We start from the raw sequence: 16808 nt of genomic DNA, 5'->3' as shown, positions 1-16808 counted from the left end.
AAGACCATGGGTATCTGGGAAGAGGACCAAGGAGTTTCTTTTTTTTACTTTCCTCAGGTCTCACCCTGTGACCTGTCACTGGTCTGACCAGTCAGGTCTTTTACTTTCTCACCATCACTTTTGTCCTCAGTCCATATCAGCTTCCCGGCCTTCCCTACGGCTCTAGGCTGTTGGGTGATTTTGAACTTCATAATTCTGCTTCGTAGTGGAAGTCAGAGTGCAGGTGAGGCCAGAGAGCTCTGTGACAAAGGCTGTCTAGGCAGGGCTTACCCAGCTGGGGCCTCTCCACTGCCGTCTGTCCTGCCCCGGCTCCTGCCCTGTGACCGGAATCAGCTCGATGCCTCCCAGTAAGCGTGTGCCCGTCAGCCCAGCTGTGTCTGGTCCTGTAAGACCACTGGGTGCCACAGTCCTTTACAGGCCCTGAATCCCTGTCCTCCAGCACCTCCAGGCTGTGGGGTGCAGGCCATGGTGAGGCTGGGAGTTGTGGCAGGCCTGCGTGCAGGAAGAGGTTAAGGCACAAGGGACTTCTTGGGAACTTTACTTTTTGGAGAAGTGAAACTTCTGTTTTCCTGGCTTCAGTCACTCAGCCTTGAGCCTTCTCTACACCCGTTGGAGAACAGGGTATCTAAAGTCGAGTGGAGGGTAGGTGGTTACCATGGAAACTTGCCACTGTCATCCCACCCCAATGCCCTGTGAGATGTCGCTGTCCGTTTTGTGAGCTGGTGCCGTGGAGGCTGGTCAGCTGTATTCATAGTCTCCTTTTGTGCTGGGGTTTCAAAGGAATCAAAGCAGTCTAACCCCAAAGTAGCACCCCTAGACACTGAATGAAGTGTTTTCCAAGCCTCAAAACCAAGAGAACCATTTGTTATTTGTGTTGTTATTTATGCAAATAATAAAAGTCCGAGATCTGGAGGACTAGAGAGTGCCGTCACAGGTATCTTCTCTTACCTTCCCTGGAAGTGGTGGCTCAGCTTGGCCTGTGACCTTGCAGACCTGCGATTTTAGTCCTTCAGACCCACTCTAAACTGAGGTGGCGCTGAGGATAGGAGGGTGATGGAGAGCTAAGTGCTGCCTCTATGGGAGCTGGCGCTGGGTCCTCATGCCCAGGCCAGAGGGCAAAAGGCCCAGGGGCCACGTGTGGTCCACTCTGGTCTGAATCCCTATGGCACGTTCTAAGAGTGCCGCTGTCTGGGTCCTCCAGTGAGTTCGAGATGAGCCGGGACGAGCGAGAGGGCTGAGCGCTAGCCTGGTCAGGGAGGGTGGTGAGGCGTAAAGGAAAAAGGTAGGGAGGAGGAGGAGAGCGTGGATGAGGGCCCAGGAGAAGGAAGCCATTTGAGAAGCTGTGCTGGCCTGAGCTAGAGATGAGCTCTGGTATGGAGGCGATAGGACGTGCCCTGCCACGTGGCACTAGCAGTTGAGATGGACACAAGGCACCTGCCCTGTCCAGGGAACAACTGCACCATTGCCAGGTGGGCTGGAGGGAGGCAGGCCAGCACTCGGCACACCCTGCCATGCCCCCACGGCCACGTGTAGACTGTTTCTGTGTCCACGTCTCTTACGTCCCTTGGTCTGAGGACGAAGGCTGTCCATAGAACACGAGCTCAGGCCGCACGGGGTGCTCACTGTGTCCCCGGACTTGCTGGTTCCTTCAGAGGTCGATAAGTAGATGGCACATGTATCCGAGTGGTTCTTGCTCACAGCCCCTGACTAGGCACTGCTGTCGTCACGAGGGCTAGAGGGAGAGGTGTGTGACTCGCTCGAGGTCATGCGATGATGAGTGATTGGAGGTGGGACGCCTTCCTCCAGGAGGGTCATGGCTGACAGCTGCCCCTGCCGCCTCCCCCCTGCACCCCATAGTTTGTCCCACATTTCGTCTGCCTGAGGGATGGCTCTCTGTGGAGCCCCTCAACCAGCCAGCCCAAACCAGAAGGCAGAGTCAGCGTTGTTGCTCTTGGCTGGCCAGCCTTGAACTGCAATGCGGAAATGACCTTTTATCGCATGGTAGAAAATAGAACTGTGGTCACTGACCGCTGGGCCAGGAGAGGCAGGTTCTTGGGCCAGCATCAGCCACCACTGCCTACGTTGGTGGGGACTGAGGGCACCGTAATGCGCTGCCCACTGAAGGGGCTCACCCTGTGGTCCGTGCGTTTCAAATGTCACACCGTGTGAATTGTGTTTGCAGGGCCCTCTGCCCAATACCTGCGGGCACTTCTGGGAGATGGTGTGGGAGCAGAAAAGCAGGGGCGTCGTCATGCTCAACAGAGTGATGGAGAAAGGCTCGGTAAGTGCGCTCCGTCGCGCTTTGTCTGTCCGTGTGCGGACCCACCGCAAAGGCACCCTGGTGTCTGGGTTTCTTTATAGTTCCTTTACGTAATACCGTCTTTATGTAGGAACTTAAAGAAGCGATATATACGTGCATGTGCTTGTAAGCAGGTCAATTCAGCGAGTAAGGAGGAGGAACAGAGCAAAGTTACCCTTGGCGTACGTACCTTGGCAGGTCTCTCCCCAGAGCTGGACGTGCGTGCTTCGCTTAGACGGGCATGCTTTGTTCCGTTCCATGTTCACGCGGGGTCCCCGTGCTGCTGCTGTTCTGTCATGGAGCCGTGTAAACATGGCTTTATTTGGAGAGCAAGGCTTTAGTATGTCTTGGTCATTCCTGCCTGCTGGGCTGGTAAAAGTGTGCACCCTGTGACATGCTGAGCTGGGGGACAGCTGGGCTCTCGCCACGCCTCACTGACGGTGTCTGCCAGGTGTTCACGTGGAAACTAGTGTTGTTCCACATTCTTTACTCCGGGACAGGGTGCAGACTAGAGGTGTAGGGTTGTGCAGACCCCCAGCCCTGCCTCTGTCCATTCTACACTGTGCTTCCGGAATGATCTTTCGCATCAGGTCCCATCCGACAGTCCTTCTGTCTCACAGTGTGGCTTGCAGGACCCTATGTGTCCGGCCCTGGTCACCTGGACATGAGTGGCTTCCACTCTTCAAATTCCAGCCAAGACAAACTTTGCTCTGTTTAGTTGCTGGTCATGTTCGCTGGCTCAGGGTCTGACTCACATGTCCCCCATGGGGCATCCCACTTCCAGTGTCCTCAGATCGCTGCCCTGAGGGTAGCCTGGACCCCTCCCCCTCGCCCCATCTGTTGTGATTGCCTCTTAAAGGTCTCTGTCCCATGTTAAGACCGTCTGTGTGCCCAGTGCCAGGCTGGTGTTCAGCTCTTTACTGCCCCCCTCCCTTTCCCCAGGCACTGCTACCACCTTTTGGGGCTCCCCAGCCTCAGAAGTTGAGGCCCTGGGAGGAGCTGAGGATGGTGGAGTACATTGGGAATGTGCGACCCAGGAGCAGAGAACCGAGCGTCCCTGGGTTTTGCCAGGTTCTGGCAATGTGCTCTCTGGGGCTCCGATGGGACACCATTGCTGTCCTGGCCACTTTGGGACACAGACATGGCTTGCCAGAAGAACCTGAGGGCTCCCAAGGAGCCACCCCTCGACAGAAAGCACAGTCCTGGCCTTGGGGGTAAGGAAGTCACTTAGAAAGCAACAACACATCAAAAGCGCTTCACAGTGAAAACGAAGCATTGAACACAGAGCCGCTTCCCCCTGCCACGTGAAGGAGTCATGCTGGTTACTCACGGAAAGCACTCCTGCAGGACAGCATGTTTAAAATCATGGTTTTTTCCAGAGGGCGGGGGTTGCCTCTACGACTACCTTTTTATAAAACGTGGAGGTATTTATTCGTTCGACAGTGAGATTAGGAGCTTGCCCACTGCTCGATTGATGAAATGGTGTTGCCCGTCTTTGGCAGCGCTTTGGCAGTGGAAGTGGTTTTTAATTTTCCTTCCAGCTTCAGTAGCTTGATTAGTCAAATATGAAGTTATGAACACCAAGCAGACCCCTTCGTCATGCTTGTCAGCAAATTTGAATAAAGAAACAAAACAGGAGGCTCCCACAGCAGACGCGCTCTGCAGGCAGAACTGCCAGCGGTGGCCGTGGAAGCCTTCAGCCCAGGCTGTCCTCAGCATTTTGAACTGCCGTACCCCTGACAGCCGGGCTGGCTGGGCCGAGCGCATGCTGCAGTGGGGGTGTGTCTTGTGCGTCATCGATGTTGAGACGAATCGTGGCCTCTACTCACTCGGTGCTGGTAACACCACCACCCAGATGTGGCAGTCAGACTGTCTCCATGTCCAGATGCCCCACTTAGTCCAGTGTCCCTGGCAGGCAAAGTGGCTCCAGCTGAGAACCACTGCTCTAAGGGGGCATTGAGAGTTAGGAGTTGTAAATCAAGGCACTGATTTCAAAGCCATCAGACATGTGGCAGCACTTGCTTTTCACTTCGTCGTGGAAGTCCCAGCACCTCCTCGCTGTAAGCCCACTGTCTGCCGTAGCCACTGTTGTCACATTGCAGTCAAGAGCAATATCGGGCGTGGTGGTCACGTTTGTCAGCAGGCCCTGCTCGAGGCCTTCTCCCACCCACGGTTGACACGTACAGCCTACTCCCGCCGTAACAGCCTCCCCCCTTGAATTACCGTGTCGGCCGTTCGGAAACCTGCCAGCGGGGTGCGGTTGACTGTGTGTGTGACAGTGGTCCTTGCTCTCGCTGTTGCCATTCCATCCCACTCAGGATCGCTTCGGCATGCAGATGGGCATAAAAAGCAACGTATGTTTTAAGTCTTAGTCTCTTTGGAATTGTTTTCAATTCTGCACTTGCAAAAGGGCTGGCGGGCAATAGTTATGAGAAGTTGTGGTGTCTTATTTGCTCAACTAATCTGATTATAAAGTGTCCACACTGCGTGGGAAAGCCAGCATGCAGAGTTTCTACCCAGTGCATATTTGTTTTCTGATCTCCTTCCTTCACCAACTGGTGTAGGCTGTTCCCCTCTTACTCTTGGCCAGCCTGCGGCTACAGGGACTCCATGCCCCGGAAACCAGGCACGCAGAGGTGGTTGTGTGCATTAGACCGGGGTCGTTCAGTATTGACTCAGGTTCAAAATGGGCTTTAGACAAGGCAGTATAGCGTGTCCATGTGTGGGGCGGTTGGGATTGTTGTCTGGGCAGGGACGTAGGCTGGGCGAGTTTAATTCGCCGTCCCAGGGCCTTCCCTGTTCTCTCTCTCCGAAGTTGCTCTAAGCCTGCCGTCAGGTGCCTCTGCACAGGACACTGCATCGGGTGTCGCAGGGACGTTTGCCTTGTTTGTATCTCGGACTCTGCTTGCTTTGTTCTGTTAATGATTCTCGGGAAAACCACATCATCCATCATGGGGTCACTATAGATGACTATAGTCGACTGTGGTTCGAGTCCTGGACCCCGTGGCTTAAACTCACGCCAGGCGTGTGTGCATGTGTGCCCAAGATCCCTAGAGGAGAATGGAGGAGAAGGAATTGTGGCATGGCCATCCCCCCGAGAGGTGATTTCTCACTTTCTGTCTCTGTCTTTCTGGCGAGCACACGCACCCTATAGCAAAAACCTCTCCAAAAATAAATAAATAAATAAATAAAAGGATTGCCCAGCTAGGCTGGCAAGCAGACAGCATGATGGTTAAGGGCGTTGGACTCCCATGTGGTGGCTTGCTTTCTTGCTTTTCCTTTCTCTCTCTGGTCAAATTGAAAAATAATAATAGTAGTTGAAAAAATAAATAAATCTTAAAAAAAAAAAAAAAGACTGCCCAGCTGTTTGTTTGGAAGGCCCCCAGGACTCTCTCTGACATCTGGGTTCTTGGTAGAAACTGCAGCTCCAGGAGACGCCAGCACATGGACACCACCACGTCCCTGTCTGGTGCCCACCCAAGACAGGCCTCAATCTGAATTCTGGCAAAGAACCGTTTTCTCATAAAAAATGCTCTTTTCAAGTCAGTAGTTATCAGTGTAGTAGGATAACTGGAAGTAGTGAGCGTGTGCTTATCATTTTCATTTTACTTGGTGTGTTTAGAACAAACATTTCCATGGGAAATGACAAAGCAGAGCAGAGCATGTTTCTGTAAATGCCTAAGAGTCCTTAAATGAACGTTGGTCAGTGGGCACGTTGCATGCCAGGGTGCCGCAGCTGCAGGGTTCCGAGGTCTTGGTCTGCACCCAGCTTACAGAGGTTGTTAGGCTCTGTGTTTGACTTTGAAGCCACGCTTACCAGGTGGAGGTGAGGCTTCGCAGTCGTCTTTCCTGCTCATGCAGTGGCGACTTGGCGTGTGCGTTTCTGTTCTCCTGCTCCTGTCTCTGCCTACTGCGGAGAGTCAGTGTAGATGCAGGTGGTCTTGAACCAGCCCGGCCTTCCACTTTGTGTCTGGACCTCGAATTATTACAGGGCCTCATCATCAAGGTGCAGGCGCACCACTCTCTTGTCTAAGGTCACGCCCAGCTGTCCCGCCGCTTAGCCAAGTGAGGTCTGGCCATCTTTGTGCCTCTGTGTCCTCTCGGCAGGCTGGCTTGGGCACTGACACATTGGCCCCACCTCAGCAGCTTGTGACTAGCTCATCATCAATGGAGGGAGGTGACATGATGACACTGGCCAAGACTTTTGAACAGGTTGGTGTCCAGATGTGGGAGGGCCCTGCTGCCTCAGTCCTGGGATGTGACATTGGGTGCTACACTGCTGTCCCACCTGGTGTTCTTTTTTTTTTTTTTTGGAGAGGTTTTCGCTATAGGGCGCGTGTGCTCTCCAGACAGACAGAGAGAGACAGAGAGACAGAAGCGAGAAATCACCCCCCAGAGGGGATGGTCACGCCGCAATCCCTTCTCCTCCATTCTCCTCTTGGGATCTTGGGCACGCACGCACACGCGCCCAGCGTGAGTTTAAGCCACCGGGTCCGGGACGCGAACCGCGTGGGAGTCCAGTGACATAGCCATTACACTAACTGCTGGTTCCCAGCACCTGGTGTTCTTCACCTTTTGTTCTGATTTTGCTGGGGGCAGTGTCCAGTAGAGCAGGCCCACTATGCCTCTGTGGTCTGTGTTCATCCTCCTAGGAGCCTCCTGCCTCCTTGAGACCCCAGATGACACCCAGGTTCCCGGGCCTGATGTCAGACTCAGCTGTGGTTGGGGTCCCCATCAGCTGCTCCCCTGAGCCAGGCCTTACTGTCGCTAAGACAGGAAAGAAATCCTCACCCAAAGCTGCCTCCATAGCGCTGTCTCTTCTCGCTTGCTGATCGCCACAGCCAGCCAGACGTTCCCCTCTGCTGGATTCCCGTGGCTGGGCTGGGGCATTCTCCCCTCAGCACGTCCCACAGTCTGCCTTGTCACTGGGCATGACAGTGTTTCCTGAGAGACAGAGTCTAGCCCAGAGGAGGTCAGCATATGTGAATTTCAAGTGTTACTTCCCCAAGGGCTGTTTGTGTGTGCTGATATTTCAACAAGTCCCTAAGTCCTCAAGCGTCCTCTGCCCAGACACATCGTCAGTCCTGGCTCCCAGACCAGCCACTGAGCCCTGTTGACCTACCAGTTTTGCCCAGAACAGCCATCCACCAGCAAAAACGCCTGAGGAATTTGTGTACACACTTGGTTCAGGCAGTATGTACCCCTAAACTTAAGACAAAACTTCCTTCTTAAACTCCACGTAAAACCAAAGCTGAAGAATGTAAAGAGCTTTAGTTAAGTTTAGAAAATCAAGGAGTTTCTAAAATTATCAAAACAGAACAGCCAAAGTAACTTTCTGAACTGAGCCAAACTAGAGTGAAAGCACTACCAGAGCCCCAGGTGCCCCAAGCCTCCCTGAAGGTTCACTGCACTGGCTGCAGCCCCCTGCACAGCGTGCCCCATCGTCCTTCCGGTCTGGTTTGCACTTTGCCGTGCGTTTCTTTTTGGAGAAGACACTTTTGCTGAGGCGTCTGTGCTCTGTGCCAGCGCCCGACCAGGCCCTTGATGCTCAGACGGCTCCAGGTGGAGAGAGGAGCGGTGGAACCTTCCGTGAGCCTGGCTCCACCGCGTAGGAGGAGGGCGTGTCGGCCCCCCGCACCCATTGCCGTGGATAACCAGGGAGTGCTGGGCTTGGGAGTGTGAGCTTCTCTGCACGGCCAGCCCGGCTCATGTTCTTCAAGGCCCCCCAGCTCTCTGAGGAGCAGATGTCGGCGCTGGCGCTGGGCTCGCACAGTGCCGGGGAACACATGCCACCCTCCCATGGTGGGAGCACCCTGTCGCTCATGCTAACTCGGTGTTGTTCCCTCCCCAGCTGAAATGTGCACAGTACTGGCCACAAAAGGAGGAGAAGGAAATGATCTTTGAGGACACCAATCTGAAGCTAACATTGGTCTCCGAGGACATCAAGTCGTACTACACGGTACGACAGCTGGAGCTGGAGAACCTGGCAGTGAGTATGGCTTCATGCAGCGCTTGGGCAGTGTCACCTAACGCCAGTGTCTGGGTCTCGTGCACCTGCACAAGGTGTGGTTTCGGTGCTGTGGAGAGCAGACCTGCTCGTGTGCCTCCGAGTGACCAGTGGAGCCAGGCTGGAGAGCTCTTGTGAGCCCTTACTACTGCTAGTTAGTACTAGTTCTTAGGAAGGGGAGCTTCTTTAAAAATGATCACTCCTGCTTTGCAAGTTAAACAGCAGCGGGGCACCTGCTCCCTCTCTGTGCATGTGAGGAGGGAAGGTCTGGGGCTGACTCCAGTTTCGTTGCCAGTGGACGTTCTTTTTTTAATTTTTTTTATTTTATTGAACTTTATTTATTTTATTGTATTTATTTTAATTTGACCAGAGAGAGACAGAGTGGGGGTGGTGAGAAAGCAAGCTGCCAGGTCCAGGACTCAACCACAGTCAGCCATGTGAGAGTCCATTGCCCTTAACCACCATGCCACCTGGTGGCCCTACCAGTGGAAGTTCTTCAGGAGCCATCTTAGGTTTGTTTATCGTAGGAAGAATTGACACCACCCGCCAGCCACTTCTGTCTCTAAAAGATGGTCTTGGAACAAACACTGCCGCTGGGGATTGGAGTGACCACCTGTAGCTGAGACCGGGCTCCCCCGCATGGAACCCTGTCCCCTCAATATCAGACTATCAGGCAGGGCAGGGCTGCCCCTCTCCTATGTCTCGGCTTCTTTGCTGTCTGACCAGGGGTATGTACGGGCTCCGCATTGAGGTGGGAGGAGCCAGCCCCATGCCTGGCTAGAGCACGTGCTGAGGATAGGTGAGCAGGTGCAGAGTGAAGTGCCGTGGGGTTGCCCGGGAGCAGTCCAAGGGCAGTCTGGAGGAGTGCGGGTGGTGGGAGCACATGGAGTGTGGCCCGCTGGCTGTGCGCACAGGTGGGCTCTTCTGTGCCAACACATCCCAGCTCCCCGTGCAGCTGTGAGGGCGTCATGGCTCCCTTTAGTCAATTAGCCGTTGAAGTAAGGTCTAGAACTCAGCGCAGGGAACCACGCTTAGGTGAGAGGTCAGCTGTGTGGCTCCTGAGTAGCTCAGCATGGCAGCTGCTCTTGGCCGTGAGGACGTGGAGCCTTAGAGGGGCCGCAGGAGTGCCAGGATGGAGGTGTCTCGAGGGTAGGTGCAGCCTTCCAGAACGTGCCTGGTGGGCTTCATAGTGGGTTTCTTTCTTTATCACGTCATCTAGCATTTGCAAGCCTGACGTCAGAAGTACCTCTGGTAAGCGCGGAAGGAGATGCCTCCTGCTCGTTGATGGAGTCTGGGGGGATTGAGCACTGTTTGCTGGGCAGGGCGGGGTGGAGGCAGCCAGCTCTAGTGGATCATGATATCAGGAATCTGTTCCAACAGACGTTGTTTCTATAGTCTTTTCTGGGCCAGGCAGGTGGCATGGTTATTAAGATGCTGGCTCCAACATGGCCAACTTTGCAGTTCAAGTCTCAGACCCAGCAGCTTGTAAAAACACAGTGGGCCTGTGTGTGCATGCCTAAAATCTCCAGAGGAGAATGGAGGAGAAGGGATGGAGGCGTGGCTGTCCCTATTAGGGATGCTTTCTCACTCCTCAGTCCCCTCTCTCTCTCTGATGAGAACGTGCACCCTCTAGCAAAACTAAAATAATAAAATAAAAGTGTTTCCTCAACCACGGGTGTCAGCCTAAGTGCAGGCCCAGATCGGGTTCCTCGTGGAGGAGGTGGGCAGGTGTGAGGGAGGCGGCCACCCAGAGGTAACCCATGCCTTTGTAAGGATTTAAAGGAAACTTGTTTTTGCTTACTCTTTTCTTACTCGGTTTTTAAAACATCTCTTAAGTGCTTCCCTTCAAAGTAAAGATGTTTTAATGCTATTGAAGCTACGTGGAGGTGACTTTCTAGGAGCGAACGGTAGAATCATGTAGCGTGATTCTCTGAATTCCCTGGACACCTGGGGGTTTTTCGCTGTTGCACGGGAGACCGGTGCATTTCTAGCTGAGGCGGCACAGAGTGTCTCCTGACGTGCGTTTTCATGCCCGGTTCAGGGGAGGTTGTGGTAGTTGTGCCATGAGCTCTGTGAGAACAAGGCAGAGTCTGACCTCACCGTGCCTGGCCCTTTGCATGGCTCCCAGCTGGCTCAGCGTGGGTCTGACAGATGAGGGAGGATGTGTGTGTGCATGGAGCAGCGGCTCTCCTGGTGGAGCAGGCACTACTGTGGCCCTCGGCCCTGCAGGGAGCCCTCCCAGCAGGCCCAGCTCCTGTCTGCTGTCTTATTCCCATGCCCACGTGGAGAGACAAGCACCTCCGGGCTCCGTCCCTCTCCGGGCTGGGCATACCAAGGGTAGTCCCCACTGTCCACACGCCCTTAGGTTGGGGGGAGCAGAGCTGGGCCAGTGCGAGGCCTTCTTTCTGCTCTGCCAGGGTGGCCTGGGCCACGGGGAGATGGACTTTGAGACAAGGGCCAGGGTCCTCTTTTCAAAAGTTCCTACAGCAGCCTCTGAATATGGACTGTCCACCTCTGAACCTCAACCTCCCAATCTGGAGAATGGGCATAGCGGGCATGCCTGCCTGAGGGCTTCCTGGGAGACGGTGGTGAGCTGGTGGGCATAGCACAAGCACGCAGCGGTCACCCGCTCACGGTGCCTGTGGCTGCTCCCTCCACCTCTGGCTCATCGTCACCGTCTCTTCAGCTGGGCACAGAGTCACACATTGCCACCACCAGTCTTCGGAGAGTGTATTTCAAGCAGTGTCTGACATAACAGTGCTTGAAATTCTCGGTGCTAAAAAGCGCCGTGTTGGGAACCAGCAGTTAGCGTAATGGCTATGTCGCTGGACTCCCACGTAGTCGACCGCAGTTCGCGTCCTGGACCCGGTGGCTTAAAACTCATGCCGGGCGCGTGTATGTGCATGCCCAAGGTCTCGAGAGGAGAATGGAGAAGGGATCGTGGTGTGACCATCCCCCCTGGGGGGTGATTTCTCGCTTTCTGTCTCTATGTCTCTCTCTGTCTGGCGAATGCACGCGCCCTATAGCTGAAAACCTCTCAAAAAAAACCCCCCAAACAAACAAAAAGCGCTGACACTCTTTGACAAGATCATTGCGGGTGGCGTCACAGCCTCATGGTTGTGAGGCAGGCCAGCTGGCCCTGTTGGGGACGTAGGTGCAGTGAAGTCCGAGCAGGAACAGCCTACAGGTTCCGGGGCCTGGCATCCGGGCTCGGCATTTGTCGACTGGGTGCACGTGCCTTGGAGCTATGTCGCTGGACTCCCACGTAGTCGACCGCAGTTCGCGTCCTGGACCCGGTGGCTTAAAACTCATGCCGGGCGCGTGTATGTGCATGCCCAAGGTCTCGAGAGGAGAATGGAGAAGGGATCGTGGTGTGACCATCCCCCCTGGGGGGTGATTTCTCGCTTTCTGTCTCTATGTCTCTCTCTGTCTGGCGAATGCACGCGCCCTATAGCTGAAAACCTCTCAAAAAAAAACCCCCAAACAAACAAAAAGCGCTGACACTCTTTGACAAGATCATTGCGGGTGGCGTCACAGCCTCATGGTTGTGAGGCAGGCCAGCTGGCCCTGTTGGGGACGTAGGTGCAGTGAAGTCCGAGCAGGAACAGCCTACAGGTTCCGGGGCCTGGCATCCGGGCTCGGCATTTGTCGACTGGGTGCACGTGCCTTGGAGAAAGTCTGAATGAATGTTCCTGTTAGAGTTGGACAAATGCAAAGGCACTCTGTGCACACTTGGAATCAGTGCTTTCGGTAGAGCCGACTCTTCTAGAATCTCTGTGACTGCTTTCTCTTTCAGACTCAAGAAACTCGAGAGATCCTACATTTCCACTATACCACCTGGCCTGACTTCGGAGTCCCTGAATCGCCAGCCTCGTTCCTGAACTTCCTCTTCAAAGTCCGGGAGTCGGGGTCTCTCAGCCCGGAGCACGGCCCCATCGTGGTGCACTGCAGCGCGGGCATCGGGCGGTCGGGGACCTTCTGTCTGGCTGACACCTGCCTCTTGCTGGTAAGGACACGCGTACACGCATAGAACCCTGCCTGGCTAGACGCCGCTCCTCTCGCTGCCAGCTAACCAGCTCTGGGGTTCACGTTGAACAGCCTCTCCCCTGTCCACGTAGCTTTGCCCTAAAAAGCTTTGATGTGGAGATCTTCCAAATTTGAATATGGCCTCCAAAGAACTCCGTTCTCTCATTCTTCACTCTTGTAGCCCTCTGCTCGGGTGGCATTGATGGTGCTGCGTTTCTCACGGTTTTAAAATTCTTTGCGTGCTCTGCTGTGATTTTTCCTAACTAGAAACCAGAACACTCCTGTCCAGAAACTCAGAGTCACACTGCGCTGGAGAGTTGGAGCTGGCTGAATTTGTCTCCTTTGGCTTTCAGATGGATAAGAGGAAAGACCCTTCCTCTGTGGACATCAAGAAAGTGCTGCTGGAAATGAGGAGGTTCCGGATGGGCCTGATCCAGACGGCGGACCAGCTGCGCTTCTCCTACCTGGCTGTGATCGAAGGGGCCAAGTTCATCATGGGAGACTCCTCTGTGCAGGTCGGGGTTGCTTTTGCTTTAATCCGGGTGTGGGGTCCTAAGTTCATGTCTTTGAGGGAGGCTGCCTGCCTATTGTAGGAGTTCAGACACTGTTGACTCGCGGTGAAGAGCTGCCCTTGGTTTAAAATAGCTAGAAAGTCATCGTGCTGTTCGTTCAGCCTCTGCCTTGAAGTGCTCACGGAGAGAGGATCTCTAGAAGAATCGGCTTCGTTTTCATTTTCCTAATGTTTGGTGGGAGGGCCCCTCCACGCCGTCCCCTCTGCTCACGCAGAGCAGTGGATTTCCTGATGGGCTAGCCAGAAGTGAGCGCTGACAGGCCCCTCCATTCTTTCCAGGATCAGTGGAAGGAGCTCTCCCATGAGGACCTGGAGCCCCTGCCGGAGCATGTCCCCCCACCTCCCCGGCCACCCAAACGGGTCCTGGAGTCACATAACGGGAAGTGCAAAGAGTTCTTCTCGAACCACCAGTGGGTCAAGGATGAGACTGAGGAGGACAAAGATGACCACATTGAGGAAGAAACCAGAAGCCCCTTGAATGTACCCTATAGCCCAGAAAGGTAGTGGGAGAGGGTCCTGGCATGGGGGTCGAGGGAAAATGACCTTACATTTGAAAATGCCTGTGGGTACTGATACCCTGCGGACGTGGCCACTGTTGGCAAACAGTGCTTCTGCATCCTTGGGAAATGGGGCTTCCTGGCTGGAGGAGGCCTGCACTGGGCACAGGGTGGCCCTGGACAGTGAGTGGCTTCTGTAGGGTTCTAGCGCCACCTGGTGGTGCTTGTTGGAATCAGGGGCTCCTGCAACTGCTAGAATCTGCCCAGTGATGATGGAGCCCTCTCCTGGCCCTGGCTGTCCAGGCTTGACCTGGACTTCCTCCCAGTGGCCATTTGAGGAACTTGACCTTTTTGTATACACATTACTATTGATAATTAGTTGCCATTTTGCTTCCCTATGGCTTTGCTGCCATCACTCAGCACCTGTTAGTCTATGTGGGATATTCCAACGTATTCTAGACTGATCATCTAGTTGGGAAGGAGGCAGACCCAGAGTGTACTGTGGAGCCTGTGGTTGCCAGAGTGCATGCTGGTTGTCAGGGAGGGCTGCCTGCAGGAGGCTGCACTGCAGGGAATCTTGAAGAATGAATAGGAAATAGCCCAGGCCTGAGACTGCTGGTTGCCCCTTGGTGCCTCCTTTTAGAGGAAAGTTTGCTTCCTCTGGAGTGTGCACACGTGGGCCCAGGAGTTGTTTACACCGAGAAACTGACCCTGCGGCAGTCTTCAGACAGGTGTGCAAAGGTAGGTGGCAGCTGTGCTTGTAGCGGCGTCATCGGCCACGGTGAGAACTGCAAGGCGATCTGACATGTGTCGTGCTGGGTCAGTCCTGCCTTCTCCTGTGTTGGGATATTCCACAGCTGCTGAAGAGGAGACCCGGGACAGCCACGTGGCCAAACGCAGGGGTCGCAGGGCACACCAGGGTTCCCCAGCTGAAGTGACTCTCACAGCAACTGCCACCCCGGCACCGTGGGCTCTGCCCTGGCTGTAGAGGCGCCCGAGGTACCTGGGGTGTGGAGACAAGTGCACTGAGGCCGATGTCTGCCGTGCTGGCACACGGAGGCTCCCTCCTGCGGAAGGCTGGCTTGCTGGCACAGAGCACCCCCACGCTCCCGTGTGCCTCATTCCCCTTAGAGTTCTTCGCAGAATAATAGCGTCCCTGCTGTCTATTTCCCCAAGCCAGTCACCATGTCTGCCCCTCTGATTCCTCAGCACGAGTCAAGACACTGAAGTTAGAAGTCGGATCGTGGGGAGAAGTCCGCAAGGCGCCCAGGCCGCCCACCCTGCCACAGGAGAGCCATCGCTGCCCACGGAGGAGGCGGACCACGCGCTGGCTCCCTGGAAGCCCTTCCTGGTCAACGTGTGCATGGCCACCGTCCTCACGGCCGGCGCGTACCTCTGCTACAGGGTGTGTTTCCACTGACCACGAGCGGGGACAGCGCGTGCAGAAGCACTGCTGCTAGCCGGGGCAGAAGTCGGTTCTGTGGAGCCTGAGCCTGTCTCAGAGGAGACAGGTCGAAGGTGTCTCGAGTCTGGACTGCGGAAGGGCTAACGAGAAGGAAGGGCTGGCGCACTGGGTTCCGAGGCGCCCTGTGGTCCCAAGGACGCTCGCGTCTAATCTCAGGGCCTTAACCTATTCAGGAGTAAGTAGAGAAAATGCCAAAAACTTCTCTCTCTCATCTTTCTTTTTCTTCCCTTTTTCTTTAGTTCATTTGTTTTTGGAAAAAAATAGAATTACAACACATTGTTGTTTTTAACCTTTATAAAAAGCAGCTTTTTGTTATTTCTGGAAAAAAGACGAGGCACTTCTAAAACTTTCTGATCAGATACACAATTGATGTGGATTCCCAGGGAAAGATCCCCAACCCTTGCGAATGTAACTCCCTTGGAGGAGAGGGCTCCCAGGCCCCCGGCACTGGGCCGCTGGTGCCGTCTGCTTTCCTATTTGAAGACGAGGAACAACCAAGGCCGTGTCTGCAGCATTCGGCTTCTGCTTTGCTCAGGGCGTCCCCGCTGCCTTCCCACGTCCCATCCCCCATCCATCTGTGCCCGCCATCTTGCTCACGCGCCAGCGTCTGGTCCCCCACCCGTGTGGGCTCTCCTCGAGGTTCTGCCTCAGGGTCAGAGGTCACCACAGTGTGACTATGGCACTTTACCCGCCATAGAGACCCTGGGGCGCAGCCTCAGAGACCCCCATTGGCACCGTGCTGCTGTGGGGGGCCTGGCCTGGGAGCTCTATTCTTGGAAATCACCTACCAGGACATTTTCAGTCTTTTACTTCTTTCCAAGTGGCCATCTTTGGGTGGTGTGTTAGATGGCGTAGCAGAACGCAAACATTTTTTCCTTGGGAGTGATTTTCAGGAAGAGGCTGTTATGAAAACACAAAACCCCAAACTGTCCCTTTGGTGACTCCCCTTTGGTTGGAGCGCTGGGGGTGGGGGGATGAGGGTCAGGGTCCCAGGCTGGTGCACGAGCAGCCCGTCTGCCGTGTGGCTCTGGCTCATCTGAGATGCTTGGTTTCATTCCATTCCTGTTCAACAGCACTTAACCTCCACCCACTGTCCGCCTCTGCTCAGCTAGCAGGCGTGCCACGGTAGGCGAGGGCCGCCGGGCAGCCAGAGAGCCATGCCCAAGGGCGCCTGTTCTGCACTGGCACCCCCTTGCCCCGGGCTGCGTCTCACCCCGTCCTTCCACTTTCCCCTCCGCGTCCTCCCTCTGATACCAATCCCACATCCCAGTTTCCGCGTCACCCAGTCTCGGACTCGCCCCCCGAGTGTGCCCTGGTGCGTCCCGGGCGGCACGCCACAGCTTCCTCAGAAGCCTCCGTGGGGTCTGTGCAGTAAGCCTCTCCACCCCATATTTATTCTCACTTTTCTCCCCAGAGGTGTCCACAGTGCACTAGCATTTTCTTAGGCCAATAATGTATTAAGACTTTTGATGTCAGCCTTGCATCAAGGGCTTTATCAGAAAGTACAATGATGATCCTCAGGTAGGACTGGGAACAGAAGGCTGCCACGCCTGTGCGCCACCCAGGCCCCGAGGGGGGACGGCATGGGCGGGCGCCACGGGACGTGGGACGAGGCAGTGGCGCAGCAGATGGTGAACTGTTGGTTTCCTATGAGACACAGTGTGAAGGACACTGTCCTGGCCGCCTCCTCTCCCGGTACCTGCTAGCCCCCGTCCCCGACCCCGTCCCCGTGTGTATTCGAGTGCATGTGAGGGCCCTGTGTCCTGATGACTGCCATGTGCTTGAGATGAGGAACGTGGCTGCGCTTACCGATGTGCCCGCGGACCAGTCTGAGCCGCCCCGCATGAGCCGCGCACGTGACTGGTTCCTGAGGCCTCCGCCAAGTGACTGTCGTCCGCAACAGCGCGGTCTCCCAGCCACGGCTGCCCAAGGCCTGCCGCTCT

The 16808-nt window shown here is 55.2% G+C and overlaps 1 protein-coding gene across 3 annotated transcripts in view; it reads left to right on the top strand.

Moving 5' to 3' along the window:
- Positions 1-15166, top strand: part of PTPN1 (protein tyrosine phosphatase non-receptor type 1) — a 74789-nt gene extending 59623 nt beyond the window's left edge. For 2 of the 3 annotated variants that reach the window (XM_027775093.1, XM_027775094.1), the window contains exons 4-10: positions 2183-2281; positions 6407-6511; positions 8151-8288; positions 12103-12312; positions 12686-12847; positions 13183-13403; positions 14610-15166. In XM_027775093.1, coding sequence (XP_027630894.1) covers positions 2183-2281; positions 6407-6511; positions 8151-8288; positions 12103-12312; positions 12686-12847; positions 13183-13403; positions 14610-14820 — 1146 coding nt within the window. In that variant the 3' untranslated portion in view covers positions 14821-15166. The remainder of the gene's footprint in view (positions 1-2182; positions 2282-6406; positions 6512-8150; positions 8289-12102; positions 12313-12685; positions 12848-13182; positions 13404-14609) is intronic. The other variant, XM_006141273.3, reaches the window with a different exon arrangement.
- The last annotated feature ends 1642 nt before the right edge of the window (positions 15167-16808 follow it).

This window comes from Tupaia chinensis, unplaced genomic scaffold (genome assembly GCF_000334495.1).
Source record: "Tupaia chinensis unplaced genomic scaffold, TupChi_1.0 Scaffold000049_1, whole genome shotgun sequence".
Classification (NCBI taxonomy): domain Eukaryota; kingdom Metazoa; phylum Chordata; class Mammalia; order Scandentia; family Tupaiidae; genus Tupaia; species Tupaia belangeri.
This window is presented reverse-complemented; position numbering and strand designations above follow the sequence as displayed.